General features: G+C 46.7%; 1 protein-coding gene across 2 annotated transcripts in view; it reads left to right on the forward strand.

Annotated features, from left to right (window-relative positions):
- lama1 (laminin, alpha 1) overlaps positions 1-20,467 on the forward strand; it is a 40,171-nt gene that overhangs the window by 18,950 nt on the left and 754 nt on the right. Inside the window, exons 18-60 of one of the 2 annotated variants that reach the window (XM_076971413.1) lie at positions 554-640; positions 790-1,001; positions 1,302-1,408; positions 2,156-2,336; positions 2,509-2,645; positions 2,759-2,986; positions 3,290-3,433; positions 4,530-4,712; positions 5,149-5,334; positions 5,766-5,893; positions 6,262-6,382; positions 6,593-6,733; positions 6,911-7,029; positions 7,212-7,492; positions 7,786-7,928; positions 8,108-8,206; positions 8,300-8,411; positions 8,665-8,821; positions 9,103-9,313; positions 9,421-9,537; positions 9,790-9,953; positions 10,162-10,300; positions 10,492-10,594; positions 10,722-10,838; positions 11,122-11,304; positions 11,769-11,923; positions 12,102-12,245; positions 12,333-12,466; positions 12,609-12,756; positions 12,839-12,963; positions 13,175-13,325; positions 13,448-13,592; positions 13,857-13,998; positions 14,175-14,289; positions 15,138-15,305; positions 15,535-15,686; positions 15,830-16,012; positions 16,535-16,727; positions 17,061-17,170; positions 19,106-19,295; positions 19,492-19,644; positions 19,745-19,898; positions 20,006-20,139. In XM_076971413.1, the coding sequence (XP_076827528.1) occupies positions 554-640; positions 790-1,001; positions 1,302-1,408; positions 2,156-2,336; positions 2,509-2,645; positions 2,759-2,986; positions 3,290-3,433; positions 4,530-4,712; positions 5,149-5,334; positions 5,766-5,893; positions 6,262-6,382; positions 6,593-6,733; positions 6,911-7,029; positions 7,212-7,492; positions 7,786-7,928; positions 8,108-8,206; positions 8,300-8,411; positions 8,665-8,821; positions 9,103-9,313; positions 9,421-9,537; positions 9,790-9,953; positions 10,162-10,300; positions 10,492-10,594; positions 10,722-10,838; positions 11,122-11,304; positions 11,769-11,923; positions 12,102-12,245; positions 12,333-12,466; positions 12,609-12,756; positions 12,839-12,963; positions 13,175-13,325; positions 13,448-13,592; positions 13,857-13,998; positions 14,175-14,289; positions 15,138-15,305; positions 15,535-15,686; positions 15,830-16,012; positions 16,535-16,727; positions 17,061-17,170; positions 19,106-19,295; positions 19,492-19,644; positions 19,745-19,898; positions 20,006-20,139 (6,496 nt within the window). The remainder of the gene's footprint in view (positions 1-553; positions 641-789; positions 1,002-1,301; positions 1,409-2,155; positions 2,337-2,508; positions 2,646-2,758; positions 2,987-3,289; positions 3,434-4,529; positions 4,713-5,148; positions 5,335-5,765; positions 5,894-6,261; positions 6,383-6,592; positions 6,734-6,910; positions 7,030-7,211; positions 7,493-7,785; positions 7,929-8,107; positions 8,207-8,299; positions 8,412-8,664; positions 8,822-9,102; positions 9,314-9,420; positions 9,538-9,789; positions 9,954-10,161; positions 10,301-10,491; positions 10,595-10,721; positions 10,839-11,121; positions 11,305-11,768; positions 11,924-12,101; positions 12,246-12,332; positions 12,467-12,608; positions 12,757-12,838; positions 12,964-13,174; positions 13,326-13,447; positions 13,593-13,856; positions 13,999-14,174; positions 14,290-15,137; positions 15,306-15,534; positions 15,687-15,829; positions 16,013-16,534; positions 16,728-17,060; positions 17,171-19,105; positions 19,296-19,491; positions 19,645-19,744; positions 19,899-20,005; positions 20,140-20,467) is intronic. The other variant, XM_076971414.1, reaches the window with a different exon arrangement.

Consider the following 20,467-nt stretch of genomic DNA (forward strand, 5'->3'; position numbering starts at 1 on the left):
TTTTGCAGAGTGAAAGACTTTAAAGATCACACTTCAGTGAGCTCCTCTGTGTCTGTCTGTCTCATCTGTTGCCTCCTGCGTTTTATTGTTTCTTAATGTATTTTATTCCCACTCTGCAGATGCCTGAATGACTTTAGCTGAAGTCTTTAGTACTGTTTGTTCTCAGTTGATCTTTTATTTGTTCAAATCCATGTCTCATTTTGGCTGGTCGGATTGCTCAGCACTGGATAACACCTGCTGTTATCCAAATAAAGTTGTTGTTATTGTGGCTGTTGTGTGTGTGTGTGTGTGTGTGTGTGTGTGTCTGTGCATGTATGTCTGTGTGCCAAACATGTGTGTGAGTGTGCGTGTGTGTATTCATATGTGCGTGTATGAGTGTGTGTGTGTGCATATTTGTGTGTGTGTGTGCCAGCCTACTCTCAGGTCTCAGTAGCATCTGTGGGCTTGTAGGCAGCCAGAGAACGTCAGCTTTTGCTGTTTATATTTGTGTTGTTTATGTTTTTATTGTCTATGTGGACATTGTTGATGTTGATGTTGGTGCTTGTGTGTGCAGCTTCAGTCCGAGCTGCTCTGTGCGAGGTCCAGGAGAGGTGAGGTGTGATCAGTGTGAGCGGGGATACACAGGAGCACAGTGTGAGAGGTACAGCACAGACACTACTGGCCAGTAGACCTGCTCACCTTCAGGCTGCTGAAAACCAGCTGATCAATGCAGCACCCACCTGACCGACCCCTGAACGACCCCCGACCGACCCCTGAACGACCCCTCTCTCTGCCCCCCACCTTTCTCAGGTGCGCTGACGGCTACTACGGCAGCCCCACCGTGCCGGGTCAGAGGTGCTCCGTGTGTGAGTGCAACGGCAACGTGGACCCCTCGGAGGCGGGCCACTGCGACAGCGTGACGGGCGAGTGTGTGAAGTGTGTGGGCCACACCACGGGGCCACACTGCGAGCGTTGCCAGGACGGCTTCTACGGCGACGCCATCGTGGCGAAGAACTGCCGAGGTGCAGGAAGTAGAGAGTTTGAGCTTCCTGTCATCTTGGAGATCAGTTGAAAACACTGTTACCGTCCTGGGGCTAATCAGTCTGATGACCTTTCCCTTATTCCACTTGTAATCCTTTATTATATTTAAAAAGCAGAATGGTAAATAACCTAAAATACATTTAGTGCCATCTAGAGGACAACTATTGTATTGAACGTTCTTGGCTTTATTTTGCAGGCGATTTGTTGCGAATTTGACATCAGCAGCGTTTGATGGACACTTATAGCCATCATCACCGTTGTGTTTTTTATTTTGTCTTTAGCCTGTGGCTGCCATGACAATAGCTCCGCCTCCAGCGTGTGTGACGTTGTTTCTGGCCAGTGTGTGTGTAAGGCCAATGTGGTGGGGGAGAAGTGTGACCAGTGTCAGGTAATATTCATGCATTCATTTATCTTCTATTCATTCAAATTCCATGTCATTTATTTGCATTGCCAAAATGAACTATTGAATTATACTACACTATACTATACTTTAAATTATACTACTATTATACTACATTTGGATCTTTCTGAGGATGGTGGCGTCTTATAGTGGCAGTAAATGCAGAAATCTCCATCCTGTCATCCACGCTCACGTGTGCCACTCGCTACTTGGGGGGGGGTGTCTGAATATACATTAGTGTGATGGCGTATTCATCCTCTCCTGGGTGGGCGGTGGGGGGGGGTTGGTTCTGAATATACATTAGTGTGATGGCGTATTCATCCTCTCCTGGGTGGGCAGTGGGGGGGGGGGGGGGGTATCTTTGGCTGGATGTGGGTGTTAAAGGGACGCAGCTGTTCTTCCTGCCCAGCGTCAGATGCTCGGGCTGGGGTAGAACCCGCCCCAGAGCCCAGCCTGGCTGGAACTCCACTGGGGCCTTCTTGGATGTGAAAGACACATTTGGCAGTGGCCTAATCAAGATGAATAACAGAGTCTCCGTTTCGTGTTGGGATAATAATTGCTCAGTTTGCTATGCCAAGCTGTTCGGTAGTGAGAGCATCCAGCCTCGCCACTGCGACTGTGTTTCTCTGTGGTCGTGTTACAGAAAGAGCAAGCGTTTCAAATTCATTTTTTTGCAACATACATTGAATTCAACACTCGTTGAATGGTTAGTCAGTGAGGATTTGTGTTCACCAGGTTGGTTTCCATGGCATTAGCAGTGGTGATGGCTGCAAGACATGCCAGTGCAACCAATCAGGATCCCTTTCAGAAGCGTGTGATGAAGACGGTCGGTGCCAGTGCACCGTTGGGGTAGCAGGTGACAAGTGCGATCGCTGCCAACATGGCTACTTCAACTTCAGCCCCAGCGGCTGCTCGGGTGAGACGTCTCCTCCTGCACCTCCACACACTGCCAGGTGGACGTGGATGGCTGTGCTCCTCAGGGGGCATATGTAAACATTTCTGTTACACTCTGGAGAATGAAAGTAAATGCAGAGTGTGGAGTGACAGTAAAGTGAAGGTTTTTCACTAATGTTTCCGCTTGTACACAGCGTGTGATTGTGCTCACACACACGGTAACTGCAATGCCGAGACGGGCGAGTGTATCTGCCCGCCACACACTACCGGAGAGAGATGTGAACAGTGTGAGGCTGATCACTGGCATCAAGATGGGGCGAATGGATGCAAGGTAAGTTAACACGGATGAGCCTACACACACACACACACACACACACACACACACACACACACACACACACACACACACACACGAGTAACTTCTGCCTGTGTTTTTCCCTCTAGCCGTGTGAGTGCAGTGTGTCGGGCTCAAACTCGTCCCAGTGTGATCTGCTGAGCGGTCAGTGCATGTGCAGACCTCAGTTCGCTGGTCAGAAATGCGACCGCTGCGCTTTAGGCTTCAGGAAGTTCCCAGAGTGCACTGCATGCAAATGTGACACCAACGGCACTCGGCAGGAGTTCTGTGATGAGGATCTGGGAGTGTGTGGATGTGATGACCACTGCGTGTGCAAGGTGCTCCCCCTAGTGGCTCTGCTACTCATTACACTTTAGTATAAGATGTAGAAAACAGATCAACCATCTAGCTATCTTTACAATGTCTAATGATTTAATGCTTCATGCTGCTACTTATAAACTATTATTTCGATCTCCATAAGTAAATAAACATTTACTCATTCACACAAGAATGACTATATAGTGAAAGTATAGAACAAATACAATAGAATGCATTGATGATTGATTTAATGCATGATGCATTAAATGATGCTTACATGACCTCTTCCCACCTTGCTCACTTCCTGTGTCTGCCCCCTGCAGGATAATGTGGGCGGTGCAGGATGTAATGAGTGTAAGAGTGGCACGTTTGGTCTGTGGGGGCCCAATCCCTCCGGCTGCAGCTCCTGCTTCTGTTTCGGGGTCTCCTCCGTGTGTGAAGAGCTCGGTGGTCTGGTCAGAGTACCTGTACGTTTCCCAATTCTCCTATCATGATCTAACTGCAGAGAGGTAGAAACTAACTTGGTACGGCACTGTGACATGAGAACGGACTCTGAAGCTCAGTAATGTGTGATGTGCACGCTAATTAGTGCAACCGGACATTGAAGTTGACCAAAACGGTAAACTCATGCAGTTGCCATGGAGATTATCTGTCCCTGCGTGACCAATGTAACCTCCTAGTGTTTGTGTTGTGCAGGCTCTTAAAATGCTAGCGCTTAGCCACAAGGAAGGACTGGATGATGTGGGTGTAGATGGGTGTTGTGGGTGTAGTTGGGTACTGTGGGTGTAGATGGGTACTGTGGGTGTAGATTGGTACTGTGGGTGTAGATGGGTACTGTGTGTGTAGATGGGTGTTGTGGGTGTAGATAGGTGCTGTGGGTGTAGTTGGGTACTGTGGGTGTAGATGGGTACTGTGGGTGTAGTTGGGTGCTGTGACCCAACGCTTGTGGACATTTGCATTCAGAGGCTTAAACACTTGTAGTTAGTCCATTCTGATTCAGAACTGCCTGCAAAACTGCAGAGAAAGAAAGAGGTTATGACACCGAAGGTCTGATAGTGTGCATCAGATTCTTATCCTAGCTCGAATTATCCTAGCTCAAATGATCCTAGCTTGACTGATCCTAGTTCGACTGTGGAAGTGTAAAAATAGATAGCATAGATATAATCATCATTCACATTTAGCAAAGAGGGTCTGTAGTCCATTTCAGAATCCAGAGATTTAGAGAGAACAACCATTACTTTTCACTCACACTTTAGTTGTCAGTGAAAATAAGTGCGAGTGCAATGGTTTTTCTCTCTAAACCTCTGGAATCTGCATGATCTGGTAATGGCAGGAATTCTAACATGCTCAAATAACCCAAAGAAGGTTTTTAGTAGTGTAGAAAGTATAGAACATTGAGGATATCAATGGTAGCTGAAAGAGCGTTAGAGAACATCTCAGTCCACATGGGCCATGCTCAGTTACATGTCACAGGAAGCTTTGTTTAATGCCTTTCATTGAACTGACTTGCTGCATTCAGACCCACATGGTCTTATTCGTACAACCCTCCTCTATCGCTGTTAGATCACCCTGGGTCCTGGGACTGAACTGCTGCGTGTTGTGAGCCAGAGTGACCAGCAGGGGGTGCTGGAGGGCGTGCATCACGCAGAGGGAGATGTGCTGCTGGATGTGGCTCAGCTCCAGACCGCCTCCGAGCTCCTGGGGCCCTATTACTGGAGATTACCCCAGCGCTTCCAGGGCAGCAAGGTAAAACACTGCCCTCTGCAGGACAGGGCTGCAAGTGACAACCTAGGGTGTTCTTCTTTCAATAAATAATTGCACATCTGCACTGAAAATGCTGCTTCATTGGGGAATCAGGTGCTTATCTTGGCCCAAAAACTCACTCCTGAGTAGCATCGCTGTAGACTATATCAGTGCATGGGCTGGTGGTAGATTTCTACTGCATGATAACAGTCCTTGATATTCTTTCGCGAGTCTTTTGTAAAGTTATATATTATTCTTAACTCCAAGCTGCTTTAAATCTATAACATAGATATTCATAGAGTGCTTTTAGAAATCCTTCAGATTTGGCAAAGTACACAATAACTAAACAAAAAAAACCGTATAAAACAAAACAGTGATTCGGAGAGAAGGTCAGACTGATCCAGGTACAGTGTAGATGAAGATGTTCCTCCCTCTGCAGCTGCTGTCCTACGGCGGCGAGCTCTCCTATGCCGTGGTCTTCTCGGCGCTGGATGGCTCGGGCCTGTCCAATCACGAGCCCCAGGTGCTGATGAGGGGCGGGCACCTGAGGAAGATGGTCATCTACGTGGACATGCCCGCCCCGGAGAATGGTGTGCGCACCACGCAACGTGTCCCTCTCACGGAGGTGAGCACTGCCCCAGGGCACGCACCGCATCACATCTGCACCAGGGGGCGCTGTTCCAGTGAATGCAGGGTGAATGAAATGATTAAAGCAGACGGGCAAGCCAACATATAATATTTAGAACAGCACAGCAGGAGGAGAAAGAGCTATTTCTCTCTCTTTTCGCTCTCGGGAACCGCTCTATTACTCTAAGATGCATTTCCATGTGAATAGAGCATTTTGAATTGGAATAGGAAAAAAAAGACTATTTCCTGGAGTTAGCCACTCTTGTATGTAAATAGGCCCATATTTACTGAGCACCCATACATACAAAGTCTGAGTGCAGTGTGGCAGTCTGGGAAAGCAGAGCTGTAGCTGATCCAGCCCCAAGTGGCTCTTCTCAGAGGCCCCAGTACGAGCTGGGTACGAGTCCTAATCTTTCATTGGCTGAGCAGCACAAGTGGAAGTACTTCAACGCGGTGTCGGAGAGAGCAGTGAGTCGCGCCGACTTCATGGCCATTCTGAGCAACGTGGAGTACATCATCATCAAAGCCTCGTACGGAACAGGACTCCAGCAGAGCAGGTGTGTGTGCTGCCCTGAGACTGGCCCCACACACACACACACACACACACACACACCTCCTTGACCCATGGCTACCCCCAGGAGAACTGCTTATGTCTCAGACAGGCTCTCTGGCATTTTGTCTTATATATTAATTAATAAATCATAATTTAAAAAAAGTTTATTAGTAGACAATGCATATGTTTTATACTGCGTATTCTTTAGAATGTGTATTATTTAGAATGTGTATTCTTTATATAGTGTACTGTATTCTTTAGAATGCGTATGGTTTTTACTGCGTATTCTTTAGAATGTGTATTCTCTGCAAAGGTTTTACTTTTTCGAGGTTCACTCTAAAAGTCCAACCTGGTGTCCTTGGCTCTCTGCAGGATCTCAAACATCTCCATGGAGACAGCAGTGGAGGCAGATGAGGCCCCCGAGGCTGTGGCGATGGCCAGGCTGGTGGAGACGTGTGAATGCCCTCCAGGTTACGCTGGCCTGTCCTGCCAGGTAACTGCCCTGATGCCAGTCCCAGATTGGCATTGACCAGAGAGAACTGCCCCTGGGTGTGCATGTGCAGGCTGTGCAGGCTCCACTGGTTTGGCCAGAACAGAACTGAGCAGCGCAGTCACGACATATCATCTGTGGTCCGACATATCATCCACGTCAGTTATCATTGTGTGTGTGATTATTGTGTGTGTGTGTGTATCTGTGCTGTAGGAGTGTGCCCCAGGATACTATAGGCAGCCCGTGTCTGAGCTCAGTATGAGGGGCGTGGACAGGCCTCTGATTCAGCCCTGCGTGGCCTGCAGGTGTAACAACCACAGCCTGGCGTGTGACCTGGACACGGGGGAGTGCCTGGTGAGACCCCCCTGACCCCAGCACACTCACACATCCCTGTCCAATGCTGCCTAGTGTTGCATTACACCCTGTGTTGCATTACACCATAGTAGTTTTGGTGGACCGCATTTGCTGTTTGGCCGTTACAACAGTACATACGTGTGTGTTAAATGCAGACGTTTCTCCCGTTGTGCCCAGGGATGCCAGCACAGCACCGGAGGAAAGCAGTGTGAGGTGTGTGTGTCAGGCTACTACGGCCAGGTGAAGGGCTCCATCAGCGACTGCTCCCTGTGTGCCTGTCCGCTGCAGAGCAATAGGTACCACCTTCCACCAGCACCTAGCAGCTTCCTGCTGTGGGCCCCAACATTCACAAAAACACTGAAAACCCAATAGTATACCATTAGTATTGTCAATACGTTTGGGGACCTATAAATTACTGTAGCAAGAAACTAATAAATGCTATTTGTTAAATGGTTGAAAACAGCAAGTGTTTGTGCAGTTTCAGTGCCACGTGTGTGCTGGAGGGTGTTGGAGATTACCGCTGTGATGCCTGTGAACCCGGCTACGAGGGTCGCTACTGTGAGAGGTGTTCCCTGGGTTACTATGGTAATCCCTCTGAGGCTGGTGGGAGATGCCAGGTGTGTCAGTGCAGCGAGGCTGGCTCCCTCCACACTGTCTGTGATGCACAAACAGGAAAGTGTGAGTGCAAAGCTGGGGTCAGAGGTCATCTTTGTGACCAGTGCGAAGACAGGCACGTCCTCACCAACAACCAGTGTCTGTGTGAGTATCCTGGACTGCACATACATGGACAAAAACACAGTTTAAAAATTGCTGCACTATAATTACACTGTGATGGCACAGACACTTTTTTTTCCTTCACTGTTATCTTTGGACATATTTTTTAAACTTGTGCTTTCAGTCTTCTGAGCTATAGCAGTTATGTTGTTATTCACTGTGCTGATCGAATTACAAATGTTAAAAGCTAAAGTTCTGAAACACAAGAAAACACAAGAGACATTTCATCTCCGTGTCTGATGGATGGTGTTGAGCTAGCTAACGACTCTTCTTCTCAGCATGCGATGATGATTGCACTGGCTTGCTCCTGGACGATGTGGACTCTCTGGAGGCCTCGCTCCAGTCTCTGAACCTGAGTGGCGTCGTCCTGGCCCCCTACAGTCTGCTGGTCAGCTTGGAGAACCAGACCAACGAGCTCAGGGTGTGTGCAGCTCAAATTCAGCAATCATCACCTTTAGCTAGTTCAGAAGTTCAGGAATTTAGGAACTAATCAGATGCTAAGATTAAGTTTGCAGTATGTTTTGTGTTTTTATTTTAATCTGTATTTGATCATACGTGATAAACACAAAAGATTGTGACTATTTATTACTGTTGTCATAGATTGCATTCTCATCGGAGCGGAACTCAAGTTACAAGCTGACCAGGAGAGAGGGAGATCTTACAGACCTCAGTGAACAAGTGGACATGCTTCATCAAGAGGTTTCAATATTACATCTCACCACAGATGTCTTGACTGCGGAGTTATTGGAATGTCTGTCAACAAGTGTGATGCTTCTCTATCTTTGTCAATAGGCCATGAATATATTTGCTCTTGGTGAAGATGTTCTTCAAGCTTCTGAAGAGGGGGTTCATCGAGGAAATGGTCTTCTCGACTTAATTTCCACTATTCATACTGCCATCCAGGGTAAATGTAACATGCATGTATTCATAACTATATTAAAAATTGCTTAATAGGCTATTTTTAAAAGGGTATAAAATACACATGGTACTGGAAGTGATTATCAGATCGTGGCAATAATACACACTAACACCTGTCTTAGTTCTTATCTGTAATACTTATCTGTAGAAAAGAACATTGTAATATCTTACTGTTCACAAATGGCAAATGTTTCACTGATAAAGCCATGGATCATGCTTCTTGTCTGTGATTGGTCTAGCTGTGGAGGAGGAAGTGAGAAATCTCAACGACACATGGAGGGAGGACATGGGAGAAAGCAACGCCACTGTCCTGCAGGAGCAAATGGCAGCTATGCTGGAGAACATTAGGTCCATCCACCTGGCCAACTGCAGCTCGGCTGCTGAAGACGAGCTCAGGTGCGTTCCTCACCTGTCTCAACCAGCCACGAGGTCACGAGGTCATGAAGCTGGAAGAGACCTGTTTGTTCTGCATAGTATAATGTATAATAGCCATTAAACATTTTATAAATATTATTTGACAACACAGCTCTTGCTATTTTTTAATTTGCAATATTTTTAAATTATTTCAGAGGATTTGGCTCTTGGGACTATATGTTGTTAGAAAAACAATAAAAAATATGCGAGAGAAGATATGGAGTGTGGTCAGTGTGTAGACTCAGCATGGGTCATGTTTGCAGTGCTGCGGTGGCTGTACTTGAGAGTGTGCAGAAGGAGATGGTGGAGGCATCTGAACACACCGAAACCCTGAAGCAGAACATCTCCACAGTCCTGACCAGACACAACCAGCAGCTCCAGAAAACCCAAGAGCTCCTCAACATAGCTGAGAGCCAAAACAATGTCAGCGAGCACACCTTGAAGAACGCACACACCAACCTGATGGAGCTCAGGGTGAGGCTTCCTCTCGGGTTATGATACATGGTTGGTTGTTGAACTGAGCACAGAATTTGGAAGTTCATGTGATCGTGTAAATGACTAATTTCTGGAAATTTCCACAGTCCTTAAGGGAGAATGTCAGCACTGTGAACCAGTCGATGGAGGCCAATCTGGAGGAGGCTCAGGATCTGCTGAACGATGCACTCAACATTGGTGGAGACATGCACAACCTCACAGCGGTGAGGCTGCACAGTTCACTGAGTGGAAAACCCATCAAGGGTTCAACATATGGACTCCATGCTTTATATGACCTCAAGTATAATGCGCTTAGCTCATTTACTTTGTTAGAGGTGCTGTGTCTGATGTGGACGTGATGTGTCTAATCTCGATGTGATGTTTCTGAAGTGTAATCCTGATTTATTGTGTCTGGCCTTGGCGTGCTGTGTGTGTGGTGCGTGCGATTCATCGTATCTGCTGATGCTCTTCTTCAGAGGCTGGAGGAGGTGAAGGATGAAGTGTTGCAGTGGAGTCCCACCCTGAGGACGCACGTGGACACACTAGTGATGGAGCTGACCAAGAGAGACGCACTGCAGCTGGTCTACAGGGCAGAGGACCATGCCCAAGACCTCAGCAAAGAGGCACAAGCACTCTACAGGTGTGTGTGTGTGTGTGTGTGTGTGTGTGTGTGTGTGTGTGTGTGTGTGTGTGTGTGTGTGTGTGTGTGTGTGTGTGTGTGTGTGTGTGTGTGTGTGTTTACTTCACCCGTAGAGTGTTTTCTGCAGCTTGTGTGGCATCTGTGTGTGGCATCTACTGTATGCGTGGCATGAAGGACGCTGTGGCTAAGATGTGTTTCTTATGTGCAGTAATCTGTCTGAAGTGCGACAAGCAGCTCTGAATGCCACCAGTGCCTCCCAGGCTTACTCTGACATCAGCGCTACTGTCCAACAGGCGGAGGAAGTGGCTCTCGTAGCCAATTTGAATGCTAGTACTGTCCTCAACCTGGTGAGTTAACCACACGGTCTTCATGGTACTGTGATGCAAATTCTATCATGATCATAGTTACTGTCAGTGCAAAAATTAATGACCTTGTTACCTCTTACAGCTAAAAAAAAAAGATGTGACATGTGGCAGTATTTGAACATTAATCTCATTAATCTCCAAATTTGATCTTTTATTGCCACTTTTCCCAACAGACTGCATTGTCAAACAAATCTCTAACTCAGCTTGGCAAACAAATGGCACAGAGAAGCTCCAGGGTTTTGGATGAAAGTACAGCGTTGAACAACCACACCGAAGGCAAGCTCTTTCACAATAACTTGTTTGCACACACACACACACTCATACCCATACATGTCTGTAAGAATTCAAACGAATTTCTACATCTAGAAATGCCGTATTTTATATAAATGTATTTTTCCCACAGGACTTGTACTGAATGTCAGTGATGTAACTGACAGGCTCAGTTTCGTTAGAGCGAGCGTGCAAAATTTCACCCAGCTGCTGCCAGAGGCTCTGATCATCATGGGGAACCTCTCTGATGGTAGGCCTCAACCACCATCTTAAAGACGACAGACCTGCCCGCCCCTGCACACTGCCATAGTCATCTCCTGCCCTCCATCTAATGCATCTATACCCACTTCTGCCATGACACTTTCTCCACATTCAGTGTCTACTGTCTCAACTGATCATAGAAAATGTAAACATTGTAAATGTATGGATACTGTAAGTAGCAGAATCCATTTTATGTGACTTGTGACTCAGCAGATACTGATCTAGAAATGCAGTCTAGTTCAATTCTCACTGTGCTCTCCTTGTCTTCATAGTCAGCAGAGTTCAGGTTCTGGAAGCGAAACAGCAGGTAAACAAGGCCAACGCTTCGCTCCACAAGGCTCTAGAGCAACTGGAGAGCTACCACGATAAGCTTGAGAAGTCCTCGTCTGCCATTGGCTCAGCCAACAGCAGCGCCAGGAATGTTAACATCATGGTTGAGGCTTCAGAGGAAACTGGTGGGTTCCTTTATACAAATGCAGCACATCTGCTAACACAGCTATTACACAGCCGCTAACACAGCTATTACACACCTGCTAACACAGCTATTACGTATCTACTAAAACAGCTATTACGCACTTGCTAACACAGCTATTACACAGCTTCTAACACAGCTATTACACAGCTTCTAAAGAGCTGCTAATATAGCTGTTTCACAGTTGCTAATTCAGCTTCTATAGAGCTGTAAACCATATGATTTTATATATCAAAGATGTCATTTTTTTTACATTGAAAGGTATAAAGACATGATTAGTTTTAAGCAGTCTGCTTAGTTTTTCACTACATGTCTTACTCTGTAAAAGTGTATGTGACAAAAACTTTGAAGCGTAAACCTTGACAGGTAGCCAATAGAGCCAGTAGAAAAATATATACCAGAGCACTCACGGTCCTACGGTGATTATTTACCATTCTCTCTTTTCAGCCGGTGCAGCTGAATCTAAGCTAAAAGAGGCACAGCTACGGGCAGAGAGACTCTTTGACAGACTAAAACCTCTGAAGATGCTGGGAGAGAACTTGAGCAGGAACCTGTCTGAGATAAAGGAGATGATCAACCAGGCCCGCATGCAAGCAGCCTCAGTCAGTGTGCCAAAGACGTATACCTTTCATCCTTTCACTCCAGCCTTAAACAACAGCCCAGTGCTACTGCTGTTGTATTACCAACAGCTAACTCTAAACTGGGGAAAGATCAACTAATAATGCCACATCCAGATGTTTAAAAGCAGTTCACCTGATATTAGATCCTCCTTTGATGCAGATCAAAGTTGCAGTATCAGCAAATCGGGACTGTGTGAGAGCTTACAAACCAGAGGTGACCTCCAGCAACTTCAACACCCTGACCCTCACCGTGAAGACCAGCGAACCAGACAACCTGCTCTTCTATATGGGCAGTACTGTCAGTGTAAGTGTGTCCACCCAGATTCTTTGTTCTCTTCTAAGTATATCTCTAGATTAGCAGGCACTGATTGGGCTGTTATGTCAATACCAGGTGGATTTCATGGCACTGGAGATGAGGCATGGGAAAGTGGCCTTCCTCTGGGATTCAGGCTCCGGACACACCAAGCTGGAGTATCCCAGCGTGCAGATTAACAATAACAAATGGCACAGAATTAATGTCACCCGGTATGTGTCTCATACTTTTGCAGAACCCCCCCACCCCCACCGACACACACACTATTAATGTTTTCATACCATGAATATGGTAAAACTGACTTTATTATTATTATTATTATTATTATTATTATTAATAATAATCATTTTGTAGATTTGGAAGGCAAGGGTCGCTCACTGTCCAGCAGCTGGACTCGGAGCCGTTGCCTGCAGTGAAGACCATCGTCCCAGGTTCATCCACCATCATGGATGTGAACAAGTCCACCTGGGTGTTTGTGGGAGGCCTGAGTGGCCAGGTGAAGGTACGATTGGGTGGCCATTGTTAGGAAAGGTTTACCAGGACCCTGCATTACACCCACTTACATTTGTTCAATTCCTCCTCAGAAATCCTCTGCGGTGAAGATAACTCACTTCAAAGGATGTATGGGTGAGGCATCTCTTAACGAGAAGAATATTGGCCTGTGGAATTATGCTGAAAGAGAAGGAGCCTGTGGAGGTTGTTTTTTGAGGTAACTTCCAGAAATCCAACAGTTTATAATGAGATTGTGGCTATGTAGTTAGGCCAGTCATTCCAAAAATCTGAAAGTGTGCACCATTACATAGACTCTGAAAGACCTGCCCTTATTTTAGATGAGCTGACAGAACGCATTTGATTTAGTGAGTCTTTCCCTGGATATTTACTAAACCTTCTCTGTGCCTGTGGTTGTATTGGGACTGCAGCCCACAGATGGAGGAGACTGCGTTCTACTTTGATGGCAGTGGGTATTCAGTGGTGGAGAAGTCCTTGCGCTCCATCTCCACAAGCATCGTCATGTTCTTCAAAACCCTCTCACCCAACGGACTACTGCTCTACCTGGCCTCCAACGGCACCGTACGCTCACGCTAACACACTTACCATCGACGGGTTTCCTCTTTGTAACCTTTGTGTTAATTCAGTGTCTATGTTTGACGCCTTTACGTTTGTTCTTGTGTTAATGTCTTGTGTTCATGAAGAGGGACTTCCTGTCCATCGAGCTGGTGGAGGGCAGAGTGCGTTTGACCTTTGAACTAGGCTCTGGACCTTTAACGCTGACTTCCACCAAAGCTTACAACACGGGTGTCTGGTATAAAGTTGCCTTACAACGTAACAAACGCAAAGGTGGGTTCAACTCTTCAGTAAACTACATATTTATAACCTAACAAAGTTACCACATGCCCATATTAGAGACTGTGCTTTAATGGAAACAAAGTCTGTTAGCATAATTCTAGAAATTGTCATAATCATAGTTTCTCAGCCCCAGCATCTTTGTTTTATTTAGTTTGCCCTGTGTGAATGTTGCATATTCACAGTGTTTAGAATATTTGCCTGTTCACAATGATAATAAAGGTGCTAACAGTCATGTTATATACATTTTGCCTGCAGGCTATTTAGCAGTGATGACTGCAGATAACCCCACAGAGAGAGAGGTCATGGAGGCGGAGTCTCCTGGGACCGCCTCTGATCTTAACCGCTCAGACCTGGATCCCATTTACATTGGTGGACTGCCTGCATCTAGACCAATCAGGTAAAGTTTTCCTGAAAGACACCTTCATGTGAACTCTTCATGTGAATATTTTTGCTGATATTTTGGAAAGAGCTACAAATTGGATCCTGCTAGTTCGGCTAAAATTAATTTAAAATAATTTACTATTCTTTAAAATTGTTTTAACACAAATTCATAACTTCACTAAATCTTTCCAGGAGGCAGGTTGTTGCGCGCTCGTATGTTGGCTGCATTAAGAATGTGGAGGTTGCGAGAACCAACTTTGACCTACTGAGGGAGGCCTATGGTGTAAAGAAAGGATGTGTCCTAAAGGTAAGAAACAAGATTCACCACAGGAGGGCAGTGGTTCTTTCCATTGTAGCTGGTAGTGCCAAAAATGTTAAGAGATAAATCCACAGTGCTTCTGTAGTGCTCTGTTGATAACCTGAAGTACGTCAGAAGCTGGAAAATAAGAGTTTCATGTTTTAGAGCATAACCTTACTTCCATAGGTGACTAATGAATAATGCAGTATACAGAAACTTTTTTTTTTGGCCCACCTCCACCCCCCCATCTTTGGAGGACAACTTTGTTTTAATATCAAATAATAGATCAAATAATAACAATTCTGTATCATAAAGTGATGACAATTATTGGGGTTAGGTGGACCATGAGAGGATAGAATATAGAAAGAAAAGAAGGGAGAGAGAGAAAAGGTTAAAAGACAGAAGGGCGGGGAAGAAAAAAAAACATATACATACATATATACAAATAAATACATATATATACACACGCATATATAAAAATAAAAAAATAAAAAATATATAAAAAACCAACCAGCTCAAATGACCACTGCAAAGTAGAGCAGAAAGTGTTCAGTGCGTGCTGATGCAGACGTGAGTTAACGTGCTGATGCAGACGTGAGCTAACGTGCTGATGTAGACGTGAGCTAACGTGCTGACGCAGACGTGAGCCAACGTGCTGACGCAGACGTGAGCTAACGTGCTGACGCAGACGTGAGCTAACGTGCTGACGCAGACGTGAGCTAACGTGCTGACGCAGACGTGAGCCAACGTGCTGACGCAGACGTGAGCCAACGTGCTGATGCAGACGTGAGCTAACGTGCTGACGTAGACGTGAGCTAACGTGCTGATGGAGGTGCGTGCCTGTGTGTGTGCTGCAGCCCGTCCGCAGTGTGTCCGTGCTGGGTGGAGGTTACGTGCGGATGCCTGCCATCGCCGTGACGCCTCACACGGAGCTCATGAGCAGCTTCTCCAGCCGCAACGGCAGCGGCATCATCCTGGCAGGATTCGGCTCTCCGCCGGGACGCAAACGCCGCCACACGCAGCAGGTACCACAACACCGCCACCTGCTGGCCGTCCCCAAACCCGCACACCCACCACAGCAGCTCACAGGGTCACGTTGGTAGTGCCTGCAAGATCACTACCTGTAGGTGATACAGGGTGGTGCTGTGGTGGGATGAAGAAAATGAATTAACATAATGCCATTTCACTGGCACTCTCTCTTTTTCTCCCCCTCTCTTCCTCTCTCTTCCTCTCTTTCTGTCTGTGTGTGTCTAGTCTTTCCTGGCTGTCACGTTAGTGTCCGGCCGCGTAGAGGTCCAGGTGGCGATGGTTGAGGGAGGAGGCGTGCACAAAGCGGTTGTGAAATCACGAAACGGCACCTTTAGTGACGGGCAGGAGCACTCCCTTATCCTGCAGAGGAACAAGAGGTCTGCTCCTGCTCACCACCATGCTGCACACGGCAAATACCGCATCTCCAATTTCATCCTTAAATACGCCTTATTACCATAAACTAAACCCTAAAAGAATCTTCATTGATTGTTTTGTTGATCCTGTGCGGTACACGTTGCAGGACATTACATGTGTATGTCGATGAGGAACAGCAGGAGACAGTACGGCTGGGCTCGGCCGCAGAGAAGGTTCTGACTCTGACTAACTTCTACATTGGCGGAGTCCCACCAGGAGAGGGCGATGGAGTGCTCAGTTCCACTACATCGTTTTATGGTTGTATCAGGAACCTGGCCGTGGATTCCATGTGAGGCCCTGCTCAGTCCTATAAACTGCACATAAAACACAAATTAGGCAGTTAACCACAAAATTAAAGACACTTTTTTTTACAACAGTGTTAATGTACTATTATACTCTATAATCTAGTATAACTTTGCAATATCCTTGTTTCCACAAAGTAAGAAAAAAGTAGATTTAAGCAATTAAAAGTGTTTAAAGCAGTACAGCTTGTTGAGTAATATGCACTTTCTCAAGATTTTATTTGAGTTGTATAAACTAGTTACTTGATTTAAAGGAAATGTGAGAATATTTGTACTGTAAATGCATGAATGAGCATCATGGTTAAGTCTAAGTCAAAGACAAGCTGTCACTGCCATGTGACTAAGTTAGATTTACCTTCAGATTGCCAAACCACCGGGTGACATTCTTTACACACCATTGTACTTCAAAATTAGGCCTTGAGTCTTGGTGACTGAAAGGCTTCTCCCCTAGGGCACATGTTTAGGGCTTGATAGTGGGCCAGTGCCTTCAGCGGTGCGTGTGTTGGCAGGCTCCTGGACCTGTCGAGCGCTGTGATATACGAGCGGGTGGATATGGACAGCTGCCTGCTGGAGGAGCGGCCCATGCACACGCTCCTTCCAGAAGAGGGCGACGTGGAGCCAGAGGCCACACCTGAGCCAGGTCACCAGCCTGTGTCAGCAGCACCCACTGAACTCAACGCGGTTACACCCGGGGCCTCTGCTGTGAGTGCGCACACACACACACACACACACACACACACACACACACACATACACATTTTTTAGTCAAAGTGCTGATTTCATATATCAGCACAACTACAAATTCTGTGGCCATACAATGTACAAGGGTTGTTTTTTTTTTGTTTTACGAAACCACAAGGTACTATTTTTATCCCCAGTCTATGTAGAGAAGACAGGATGAACGGGCGGCATGCAGGCGCCGTGCCACGTGCTTCACATGCCACTCTGCTTTGTCAAAACATGAATATTGATTCATCACTATGGGGGTGATGAAGTCTTTTCCTGCACATGTACTAATAAGGTATCATACCTCAGCAGTGCGCAGCCGGGGACCATGGAGGAAGCATTCCAGGTGCTCACCAGTTTGGGCTCTCCAAGAACAGCCACATGATCGTTAACTTCAGGAATAAGACAGTCAGGTCAAGGTAGGCACCTGCAGCTCCTCTATGGATTGTTTTGATTATTTTTCATTATTTACTACTGTTTTAGTCCATGGGTTAAAGTTCTCCGTCACTACGACGGATTTCCGTCATTTGATTTTTTTGGGGAAAAAATCCGTCAAATCATAATAAACCACACGCGCGTGCGTGCTATCTTTTGTGGCCGAAATATGATTCTCACTGGCGCTCATCAGCGCTGGATGGATGACGGCGGTGTCATTTGATTGACTTGCGGGTCATTCCGCCTTCAGATTTACGGACATTATGTAGAAAAGTGACCTCCCTCCTGCCTGACGTGACCGTAGCGCGCGACTCTGTACACCTCGTGCAAACTTGCGCGAACGGCGGAGGCTAGTTGACGCGTCACATTCTTTTTGCAGTCTTGTCCGAAACGATATGTGGTAGTATAAAGAAACACCGCTCAAAAACAGGAGAATTTTAATGTTGCTATGTGTTCCAGGTTTGAAAAGTGCTGGAATTTAGGCTAAAGTACTTTAAAATGTTGAAATTGTAACTACTTCGTTTCACAACAAATATCTGTCTGACTGAACAGTTTTCTTGCATTACGTTAACAAATACGAGCCTCTTGTAATTCCAGGAAACATGAGAGAACGTGAAGACATTAAGATTGGGTGTTTTGAAAATAAACAACCATTAAAAAATGTGATAAAAAGCGAATTATTTCGAATCATTTCGAGTATATGTATAAATATTTAACTTAATTAAATGTAACATTGAAAACGTGTTGAAATGGACCTTGAAAGTGACGTGCAAGTGCTTTAATTCCACCTTATAAAGGTGTATGAACCCTGCAAACATGACTTTGTTCATTGTGCTGAGGCGCGGCGCGTGCGAAGTTACAAAATTCGAGAGGTGCACGACCTTGCGAATCACCAGCACGCGAGGCTCTCGCGCACGGGTGGAGCCAGCGCGATTACGTCATTTTCGGCGCCCGAAAATTTCGGTCAAATATAATGGCTTAAACCAGGCTTAACATGGATGGTTTTGTTCTGTTTGTATTTAAAAGCTCTATCCAGTGTAATTTTTTTGTAACATACCTACTTAAAGCAGGTAATCTTACGGCTTATGTTTTTGTGAATAGTGAATTTGATAAAAACAAGAGAGCTTCATACCTTTTAAAACTCACCAGGATTCACTAAATTTGACTTGATCTTTAAATAGTTTTCTGAAGAGGACCCCCAGATTTATGTACATTTATTGCTCAGGTGTTGCATTTTGTCACTTCATAGATTCTCTCTTCTCTCCTTACACAGGCTGTTTAGATAAATATACTTTATAAATGTGTTTATTGTGTAGAATTAGGCAAAAGAGGTCGTGTCCCAACTACACCACATTTTCAGTAATTGCTAGCATTGTCTTTTGCCAGGAAAAATTTTCAGTCAAATGAAAATTTCTTGCTTTAACCCATGTTTTAGTCCCACTCCACCATATCGTCCATTATGTATTTCACCACGCCCCTATATTTACACCACGGAACTGAACGAATAGATTAGAAGCAGGACAGGACGTATTGTTGAGAGGTCGGATCATTGAGCTTTTGAAGAGTCCTGCTTGAAGCGCCAGGTTCTTCTCTGGTTCCTCAGGTTGCTATTTACACTCCAGTTCCTCTCAGGTTTGATTCTTGAACCTCCCTGTGAAGCGCTGTGAGGTCCTTCTCTGTTGGTGAGCTGTTGTACCCTGAGTTGGTGGTGTTGAGAACATGATCTCCTCTTCAGAGAGCACTGACTGCTGTACATTATTCAGGAAGTGTGCAGCAGGGCTATTGGGTTTATTGAGCAGTTGTTTACTGCTGAAAATGACAACGCAGGTCAGCGGGTGAGCTTGACGTATGCAGTACCACGGAGCGTGTTTGTGACGATGCTCTTGGTCACGTGTGATCTCGCCACTCTCCCTCTGCAGTTTCAGCGTGGAGGTGTCCGTGCGCACGCGGGCGTCGAGCGGCGTCCTGTACTACATGGCCAACGGGAACCAGCAGGACTTCGCCACACTGCAGCTGCAGGCCGGACGTCTGCTCTTCTCCTGTGACCTGGGCAAAGGCGCTGCCGTGGCCAGCTCACCCGCACACATCAACGACGGACGCTGGCACACCGTGAGTCCGCCGCGCCGGGGGGGGGGGGGGGGGGGGGGGCGTCTCTGGCCCCGCCTCCCATCCAGAGCAGGCCTTCATTCCCCCGGTTCTTCCGTTCTGTGTAATCGGAGAGCCACTGTCTGTGGCGGAGTTGCGTGGTCGGCTCTGTTCCGTGTGTGATGCTGCGGTGTGTGTGTGTGTGTGTGTGTGGCTGCAGGTAAGGACGGACTTCAGTAAGAAGAGCATCGTCATCAGCGTGGATGGGGCGGAGTCCGAGCGCACCATAATTAAAGGTCACACCCTGGACGTGGAGGGCAGGCTGTACCTGGGTGGCTTGCCGTCCAGCTACATCGCCAAGAGGACCGGAAACGTTAGTACCCGTTAAGCTCGAAGGCTGTTTGTGCAGGGGGGAACTGCGTTAGATCCATTAGAAGTTCTGACGCCACTTTCAACCGGGGTGTGTTCTGCAGGTGAGCCACAGCCTGGCTGCCTGCTTGCAGAAGGTCAAGCTGAACAGCGTGGAGCTGAACCTCCAGAGTGTGGCGTCGGCCAATGACGTGGGGCCCTGCTTCAGCTCCGCCCAGGACGGCACCTTCTTCGACGGCTCTGGATACGCCGCCTTCAGTCAGTGTTCCGCACAGACAGCTTCAGAGCAATCAGTCACGACCTGCTTTAACCACACTCGTATGAATTAGGTGGTTCCAAACCGTTTTCTCCCCGTGTCTCTGCAGTGAAAGAGGGATATTACGTGGGCTCGGACGTGACTGTGAGTTTGGAGTTCCGCTCCACGGCTCTGGATGGTGTTCTTCTGGGTGTGAGCAGCACCAGGGTGGATGCCATCGGGCTGGAGCTTCTCCACGGCCAGGTGGGCTGCACCGTCTATGTACATCCTGTGCCCTGCCTCCCGAACGCACACAGTGATCGAGGGTTTTAAGGCCTCCCAGTGCTCCATGTTCCTCTGAAATGATTCTGCAGGCACTTTTTAAACACACATTGAACCTAACCTCTGCTGAAAACAGAGGGTATAGTCCACAAAACCTGCATCTTAAAATAAATTCTCTTAACACACACTTGTGTTCCGACATCCTTCAGTGAGCAGCGCTTGTGTTCCCGTAGCTACTCTCTGTTAGCGGTGAGACGTCGAGCGTCCCCGATGCTGCTAATTCCTCACGCTCTGCCTGCGTTCCTGCTTC

The sequence above is a fragment of the Brachyhypopomus gauderio genome, chromosome 13 (assembly GCF_052324685.1).
Source record: "Brachyhypopomus gauderio isolate BG-103 chromosome 13, BGAUD_0.2, whole genome shotgun sequence".
In the NCBI taxonomy this organism is placed as follows: domain Eukaryota; kingdom Metazoa; phylum Chordata; class Actinopteri; order Gymnotiformes; family Hypopomidae; genus Brachyhypopomus; species Brachyhypopomus gauderio.